The sequence below is a fragment of the Thamnophis elegans genome, chromosome 7, assembly GCF_009769535.1.
Source record: "Thamnophis elegans isolate rThaEle1 chromosome 7, rThaEle1.pri, whole genome shotgun sequence".
Lineage (NCBI taxonomy): Eukaryota > Metazoa > Chordata > Lepidosauria > Squamata > Colubridae > Thamnophis > Thamnophis elegans.
In genome coordinates this window covers 7,594,013-7,603,149 of record NC_045547.1, presented here as the reverse complement: position 1 = coordinate 7,603,149, position 9,137 = coordinate 7,594,013, and the positions used below count along the sequence as shown (strand labels likewise).

General features: G+C 45.3%; 1 protein-coding gene across 1 annotated transcript in view; it reads left to right on the top strand.

Annotated features, from left to right (window-relative positions):
• The first annotated feature begins 433 nt into the window (after positions 1-433).
• Positions 434-9,137, top strand: part of LOC116511126 (USP6 N-terminal-like protein) — an 87,707-nt gene continuing 79,003 nt past the window's right edge. The window contains exon 1 of the mRNA XM_032220944.1: positions 434-838. Within this exon, the coding sequence (XP_032076835.1) occupies positions 781-838 (58 nt within the window). The 5' untranslated portion in view covers positions 434-780. The remainder of the gene's footprint in view (positions 839-9,137) is intronic.

The window sequence follows — 9,137 nt, the reverse complement described above, 5'->3', positions numbered from 1 at the left end:
CAGAGACAGGCTGCACCGAAGCTAAAGAGGCTTTCTGGTAGGCGTGTTGCATTGCCTTTTAGCTTAATTCTTTTAAAAACTGTCCCTCAACGTTCATTAAGACAGCGTCAAGTCCCGGAGTTGCCACCCACAAGAATTTTAATACTTTAATGAAGGATTTGCTGAATTGGAATGTTTGGGTATTTCCAAGAGAGCAAAAGCACACGATAACACAATCTTCTGTAGCTTGTTTTTGTGAAGCTTGCATGGAACAAGTTTTTTTATTTTATTTATTTTTTAACTCTTTTTCTTTTTTTTTGAAGGGGGAACATTCTGTCTCTGTGCATATTTAATAGTCACAATTGAACTACTTTGTAACCAAGGACAATATCATTTGATATTCTGTTCTGGCTACTGTATTCATTGCCGTCCTTGATGTTGTGCGTCCCAAGCGGTTGTGAAACAAGTTTGCTGGAGACTTGTTCCTTCTGGAGTGGAATGCTGGAACGTGTAGGCTGGGAAGGGAAATACTTGGCGTGTGTCGTTCACGGTTCACCAATGGCACCATTGTCTTAAAGCTCCGTAGACAGCAAAGCGTGGCTACATTGGGCCGAGTGTTTGAAGGAATTTGATATTCGGAGCCTCCGAGTTACTTGAAGGTCTCGGGGTTTGTTTGTTTTTTTCCCTTCGAGCAAAAGAAGAAAGACGGGTACTGGCTCGGATTTTTCTGCACGCGTGAACAGGATGGACTTTGTATGATTGATTGCTGCCCGGCGATCTGGAAATAGAGGCTCTTGCTCAATGAGGACTAAAACTGTAAATAGGATTCGGGGCCGCTCAAGGAAAGAGAACTTCTACGGTAAAATACAATCCCAAAATGAAATTGCATGCTTTAGTGACTTATTCTTAGCATCGCAAGGAAGCTTTTGATAAAATAGCCGTTTTGCCTGTGGTCTATCTATTTCAACTGCTTTCCTTTAAAATAGGACTTGTTCAGATAACTTTGCCTAGTAGTGATTATCAGTGTATAAGATACGTCTTTTGTATGTAGTTTTCCCCCAAACCGTACTTTTAAAAGAGGAGTAGATTTGGCTCCATATCTCTTAAAAGTATTTTATGCATTGACCTTTCTGTGTAAAATGCTAGAGAAGAAAAAAAAAACAACAGGCACTACGTCAATAATCTTCTACCGTAATACCTTTTTATTGAATTTGTAATCCATGTTTTCTTTCGGATGCTGCCAACTGGAAAAAATATGGAATCAGCTGCTAGATAGCTACGTGATTTATCATAAGCTGGACTATTTTTTTTTCTTATTTATTAGACGTGTGTGTGTGTGTGTGTGTGTGTGTGTGTGTGTGTGTTTTACTGGCTTTGGTGTCCAAATGGCTTGTTTCCAACCATGTGAAGTGCTCACTTGACTGCCATCAACCCAGCCTTCTTGTGGATGTGCTCCCTATTTGTGAAATTTAATGCTAAACCCCAAGTATTACAGAAACTCTGGTAATTTGTGGATAATAATTAGCTGCAGTAAGTCATTTGCTCCACCCTCTGAGCCATGGTTTAGCATCTAGCTCAACCTGCCAGGTATTGTTTGGTATTGGTATTGTTTTGGGGTGTGGGGCTGATACCCCAAACCTGAGATCTGCCCATTTTTTACACTGAAAAGCACAGATGGTATCTGTCCATGGGGTGTTCCTAATTTCCCACCCATCTCCTAACCAGACTCAGATCGGCCTAGTTTCACCCAATCCCTGTTGTTACCTTTCTTTGACACTATCCTGAGGAATTTTAGTCCCCTGGTAGGAAGGCTTTGAAAACGGCATTGCTAATAACAAAGACCTTAATGGTGTGCAGGCGGTCAGGCGCTTATGCAGCTAATTTGTTTAAGTGGTTAAATGAGGGGACAAGGAATTTCAGTGATGCTACATGCAATTAAAATGGATCCACGGTTTCCTGATGGCTAGGGTAATTTCTGCAACTCCAGAGATTGAGGAAGGCAGCAAATTCAGCCAGCTTTTTGCCAGGATTCAAGAAGAAACTGTTGTATGCCAGTAATTACTTCGCTGCTTTCTCAGTGTGTTCTTCCCACACTTAAAGGAAGCACATACGTACATGGGTGGATTTAGCAGTTACACTGATACACATGTCAGTAGCTTCACTTTTCTTGACGGAGTGAAAGCATTGTAATTTTATGCATGCAGTTTGCGCCCCTTAATACTCAGAGGTTAATGGCGAACGATTAGAAGATGCCGAGGGTTAAATTCAAATACATTAGTTTCTGTCTCTTGTATTGCCTCATTGTTGAGTTTTCTACTTTTGGCTCCGCTTCTGTGGCTGGTTCCGTGGGGTTTTCCCCTCTATCAGGTCTTATACAGGTCTTGCATCCATAAGAAACCCTCTTCCCATATGCCTAGGACAGGGGTCAGCAATCTTAAACACTCAAAGAGCCATTTGGACCTGTTTCCCACCCAAAAGAAAACACTGGGAGCCACAAAATCTTTCCTGTGCCTGTCTGTTTTCTGAGCGCCCGCAAAACCAGCATACGTATTTGAATTAAAGGTTCTGTTTCCTTCTGCAACTTTTCTTTTCTTGAATTTATCCATGGTTGGCCTACTGGGGTTGAAAAGCTCAATAAATCCCGTGCTGCAGGTGTCACCCATTGGCGGTTGTGACACATATTTTGAGCGACAGGGAGCCGCAGCAGAGGGATGAAAGAGCCACATGCGGCTCCAGCGCCACAGATTGCTGACCCCTGGCCTAGGACCTGATGTAAATACTGTGGTATTGTTCAAATATGGCAACTATAAGCCCTAGCCTGATTTTCATGCCTGCGCCTAATATAAGCCTTACCTCCCAAAATAAGCCTGAGTTAAGCCCCGCCCAATGTCTTGTTGTACAAGGTGGGATGAGGCGCAGGTGTAAAAATCAAGCGAGGGCGAGGGGGGTGGTGGAGCTGCCCTGCATCCACTTCCCTTAGCACCACTGCAGCCAGACTTCCCAAGGCCCAGCACCTGTCGTGACACTGCCCAAGTTCTTCTGCAGCCACTTGCAGCAGGACGCCACAAGGCTCATCATGCTGGAGCCACCGCTTGCGCGCGCAATGTCACAACACACCACACAGCGTCCTGCTGCGAACGGCCACATCGGCATGACAAGCCTCATACCGTCATGCCACGAGCGGCTGCACCAGTGTGATGAGCCACGCGGCGTCTGGCCACAAGCAGCTGCAGAAGACGTTGGGCAGCAGTGCAACAGGTGTCGGGGTGTGGCAGGCGTGACTGCGGTGGTCCTAAGGTAGGACCCTGACATCCCCTGAAAATCAGACCTGGTGCTTATTTTGGGGCAGAAAAGAAGCAAGGTGTTGTGGCCCAGCAGGAGCCATTGGAGCTGCCACCAGACTCCGACAGCGAGGGGCCCTATGAGTCGGCTCTGGAAGATGTGGAGGACCCTGGACAGGGTTCCGACTCTGAGCAGGGCGCAGAGAGGCTGGTTGGCCACCAGGAGGCATCTGAGCCTTGGACCAGTGGGGAGGAGACAAGGGAGAGTGATGCAGAAGCCAGCAGTGAGTTGTTCCTGGATGCACGGCACTGAAGAGCAAATAGGCATCAGGAACAGTTGCACAGTTACAGGAGGTAATTGCACTCAGCTGGTGGTCATTAGGCTCCTCTCCAGACTATAAAAAGACTACTTGTGCACACGCCCCTCTTGCAGAAGTCAACGCAGGAATGAATGTCGGAGAACATTGTTATGAGCTTGACAGGCTAGATTGCTGCCAAGCCTTATCTGTGTTTATTGCTGCCCAAGCTTGTCTGTGCCGGTTTGCTGCCAAGGACATGTCTATCTGTTACTTAAATGCCATAACTTATCTTTGGCTCGGAGTGTGTGTTGATGTGGGACGAGGGGGGTCAGAACACAAGGTAGAGTGCCTAACTAACTATCATTATTGCAAGATTTCTCTGCTGTCTCAAAGAACCTGTATTATGTCATAGAGCCCTGCGGAAGATTCTTAGTGGTTGGGATAAAAGCTGTACGGGGCACTTCTCCCTACAACATCTCTTCAGAAGTAGCCAAGAACAGTGCTGGGAGACATTATGGGGAGAAAGGAATGGGGGCTACCCTTAATCTGTTCAATTTTGGCAAGATGGGTAAACGTCCTCATTTTCTTAATAAGGTTAATTCACTTATCCTTCCTTTTTACAACAATGGTAGGCTTAAATAACAAAGCAGAAGTGGGAGGAGGCATTTTACTACCCATTCTCTGATTAGATTGTTGGCTTCATGACCAAAGAATGTTAGAACATGAGATTATGGTAGGAATGTTGTTGAACAAACACAACAGAGTGATGCCACCATAAATCCTAAGCATACAGTCATTGCTCAAGGAGTCAAAACAAGTGATTGTTATTGCTTCTAAATAGCTGCCATATTCAAACAAATTGGCTTAGGAATAGATACAGCTGCTTTTCTGTTTTATCAATGACCACATAATTTATAGTTTACTATCGTTCAGTGCAGACTGCAGCTAAGGGTTGAAAAAGTCAGAATTGGAAGGTTTGGGTATTTCCAAGCGAGCTAAGCAAAATCTTATATAGCTTGTTTTTGTGAAGCCTGTATGGGACAAGTTTTTGGACACATTGAGGGTAGCCCAGCTTAGGATCTGCTGGATTTACCATGCTGTTTTTTTCTCACGGGATCCAATCTGAGTCGGTCACCAAAGGTTTATTCTTCCAAGCTTTCGGGCTCATGCTGGATGGAGCCCATCGTCAGGGAAATTTCTTTCTCTCCAGAATATGTGTTGGGTTACTCCATATGTTGTATTTATATGGTTCCTGGTTTTTTTTTGGGGGGGGGGTGCTGTGGGAGATGTAATATAATAGTGAAACTTCATCTTTGTTCCCTTCACCAAAAAAGATTCCATCTATCACTCTTAACACTAATCAATATTTATTATATGAGTACCCGTGTTTCCCTGAGAATAAGACCGGGTCTTATTTTCTTTTCGACCCCAAAATAAGCACTAGGGCTTATTTTTTGGAGTTGTCTTATTTCCCCCCATGTACAGAAGGCCCACTAGTTCTGCTTGCTCGTGGTGAGAGGGGAGGCTCCGACACCTGCCTCACTTCGTGGCCGCGACACCAGCACGTTGCTCAGCCTCCTGCTCCATTACGGCTGCGAGCAAGCAGAAGAAGTGGGCCGGCGGCCACATGGGCTCCTTCTGCACATGGCTCCTAATGCTGCTGCCACAAGGTACGGGTCGGGATGTGGTTGGCTGGCTGCAGGGGCCCTGAGGTAAGCCGGTGGGGGGGCATGTGGGGCAGCTCCAACCGAGGTGGCGCAGTGGTTAAATGCAGCACTGCAGGCTACTTCAGCTGACTGCAGTTCTGCAGTTCGGCTGTTCAAATCTCACCAGCTCAGGGTTGACTCAGCCTTCCATCCTTCCGAGGTGGGTAAAAGGAGGACCCGGATTGTTGTTGGGGGCAATATGCTGACTCTGTAAACCGCTTGGAGAGGGCTGAAAGCCCTATGAAGCGGTATATAAGTCTAACTGCTATTGCTATTACTATCCCCCGCCTCGCCTCGTGGCTGTGGCACCATGAGCACTCAGACAGAACGGGTGAACGGCCAGCTGTGCAGGCTCTTATGTAGGGTTTATTTTGAGAGTAGGGCTTATATTAGGCACACATGTAAGCATGCTAGGTCTTATTTTTGGGATAGGTTTTATTTTCGGGAAAACGGGTTATGTAGGATTTTACATAGTGTAATACTTACATAGTAGCTACCAGGAGTAGCACCTGTCTCCTTCTTTCTCTCAGTAACATATATGATCGATACGTTTTGCACGTTGAAAAATGACCTGCACATTTGGTTATTACATAACATTTCTTGGTTATCGTATAAGATATTCTTAGAAACTAGGGATAAGCCTAAACGAAATCTAATACAGTCTCATAACACTGGGATCCAGAATTACATTTGGCTAGTTCATTGGGGGATTTTGAAAGTGATCATCAACAGATGTAGACCCTGCATGTTGAGGAAGGTGGGCCGGGCAGTGCCTTGAAACTCATAATGTGCTTGACTTACACAGTGAAGTAACTGACAAAAGGACTGACAATCTTTTCTGTCGGGGGGCTCATTAAAGCATCCTGCAGAGAGAAGCGGGATAGGAACGTGAAGATGCTCATCAACTTCCTAAAAACACCGCTGCACCAAATCCTCATTCCGGCCTGTAGCCATCTGCAAACACCCCATTTGCATAAAGACTCTTTATTCCTAGGTTGGCTAATTGAAAAGCTTCAGGGATTGAAGCTTGGCCCTGAGACCTCTAATTTACCAACTCCACAGTTTACTTCTTTTGCTCAAGGAGGTAAGGGAATTGGAGATAGGAGATTTCCTTTATCTTCTGATTAATATTCACCGAGTCTGAATGCCTCTCTGTCTCCTTCGTTTCACTTCCCTGTTGACTCTCTTGGTGAGTCAGACCATTATTTCTGTCACTTGCTTTTATAATGGCTCTACTGCTTTATTTTTATTTTTTTGGGGGATGACCTAATGTCTTCTCGCTCAGCAGCACCCTGTGATCATTGGGTGACCCCCAGTGATCGAGGGAGAAAACAAGAGCACCTTGAGCTGTCTGAAAACGTTCTGATCTTCACGGTTTCCTGAATCGGATCTGATTTGTTTTTCAACATCGGAGGGCAGTCGCTTCCCAGCATGGATAATAGCTGTGCTTTGTTAACTACCTTAAGCTTGGCCAATTTGCAACCGGGAGGAATGTAAAAATAAGAGCACGTGCTTCCGAAAAGCTGCGAGACCCATCCATTCCTTGGCAGAAATAATAGGGCTAGTGAAAGTGAGAAGAGCTTTTGAAACCTTCTGCCTTGTCGGGAATTTTGCCTTCCTAGTTTGGGTGCTGAGGAATCGTTTTGCCTTAGCACAAAACGCTTTTTGCATCTCAGTGGGAAAGTGATCTGCATCGTTGAAACGTTTAGCAGGTTTTACTATGTCTGGATCGGGGGGGCCATCAACCACTAAATTCATAATTTTATATCCCGCGGGCCACTAATATGATCTGCCTAGTGGGTAGGTGGGCATGGCTAGGTGGGCATCTGACTGGGTGGGCGTGGCCAACTCGATGTCACTCGCGTCAAGGGGCACCTCGCTGGGCTCTACTCGGCCCTCCCCTCCCAACCCCTCCTCGCCTGCCGGCCCGGGATCAACAGGAAGGAGTTGTTGGAGCTAAGCAGCCACCGTGAGAAAGAGTTGGCAAAACAGCTCAGTTCAAATTGGATCTGACCGAAAAGGAGGCTCAGCAGAAGCACCTCACTGAGGACTACGAGCATAGGCTTTCCAAGCAGAGGGAAGACCTGTGGGAGTGCAAGGCCAGGTACGATGCCTGGAGACTCAGCGGGCTGAGATGGTCAGCCAGTTCCAGCCCATAATGCAGTCCCGCTGGAACAAGGCCCTCCAGCTCTTTGCCACTAGCGGCACTTCCCTCCAGCCTCCACCCAAAGCCCCTCACCAGCAAGCTGAAGCAGACCGCAAGTCAAAATTTATCCCACCCTCCGATCCGCACAAAAAGACCCTGAAGAGGGTCTATTGTTTGCAGCAATACAAACATTCATTGCACATATCTGGCCCAGGGACCGTAGTTTGAGGACCCCTGATTTAGTGCAATATAAAAAATGCAAATAATTTTTCTGCAGACCACCAACATTTTCTCGTGGACCACCAGTGGTCCATGGGCCACCAGTTGGTGACCGCTGGTCTGGATTATTGCCTGATGCTGATGTTATCTATTCAGTCAGCTGTCCTCGGGGATTCTCTGGGTCAGGTCTCTCCACATCCTGCACTGTCCTGCACTACTTCTCTGAGTTTGTTCTGTGCTCTGTCGTCAGCTTTGATGGTATCTGGACATGGTGCTCTTTGCTGGTTTCTTCTTACCTCTAACATAGAGGTGGGTTCCTACCGGTTCGGCTCGGTTCAACCGAGTAGATAGTAACTCGCCCGGCCACGCTGCCGAACCAGTTTTATTGGCGGCGCCTATCTTGGTTTCTGGCCTTTTTTAACCTACTGTGCATGCGCGCATCACACGCATCAAGCACGCCCATGGCCAAAGCCCATCCCTGAGTGAACCGGCAGTAAAAGAAGCCAGAACCCACCCCTGCTCTAACAGATGCAGTCCTCAACTTATGACCCCAGTTGAGCCCAAAATTTATCTTGCTAAGTGAAACCTTTGTCAAGTGAGTTTTGCCCCCTTCTACAACTTTTCTTGCTACATTTATTAAGTGAATCACCGCAGTTGTTAAATGAATAACCTGGTGGTTGAGTGAATATGGCTTCCCCCATGCTTGTCAGAGGTTGGTGATCATGTGACTCTGGGACACTGCGACGGTCGTAAATATGAGTCAGTTTCCAAGTGTCTGAATTTAGATCGCAAGACTATAAGGATGCTGCAATGGTCATAAGTGTGAAAAATGGTCGCACGTCATTTTTTTCATTGCCGTTGTAACTTTGAATGTTCACTAAATGAACTGCTGTAAGTCAAGGGCAACTTGCATTAAGGACATTGTGTAAATATGGTTCATAATAACAGGCAGACTATTTCTCTTTAAGTTGATTGCTAAAAAAAAAGATCTTACAGATGGTTGTTTTGTCCTTAGCGATTCTAATATTGAAATTAGGATTAAGAAACTTGGTTATAAATCCTGCATTTTTAACAAAAGGTTGAAATCCAGCTACTGTCCTATATAAATGAAGGCCTTGGAATTGATATTATCGATGATATATTATCTTTATATTTCATTGGAAGTGTTATTCAAACTTTCTGCTTTACTGCTTAAATTCTTTACATAAGACCACAGATTTTAATTTTCTGAAGGGCTAACTTGATCCAGTTTTACTAATTTTGAAAAAAACAAACCAACCCGCTTTGTGTTATAGTTTGCTAAAACTACCAAAAACTACAAAAATATTGCAAAAGGCAGCAGATGAAAAATTGTCACTTTTAAACAGCCAATGCTTAAAGAGACTCTTTTTGCAACCATTAGTATTAGGTTTACAAGGAAGAAACATTCCTTTTATGTATTTCTTTAAACGCTGATCATCAAAAAAGAGATAGATAGAAGCTGCACAGCTGTATCCATTTTCTATCT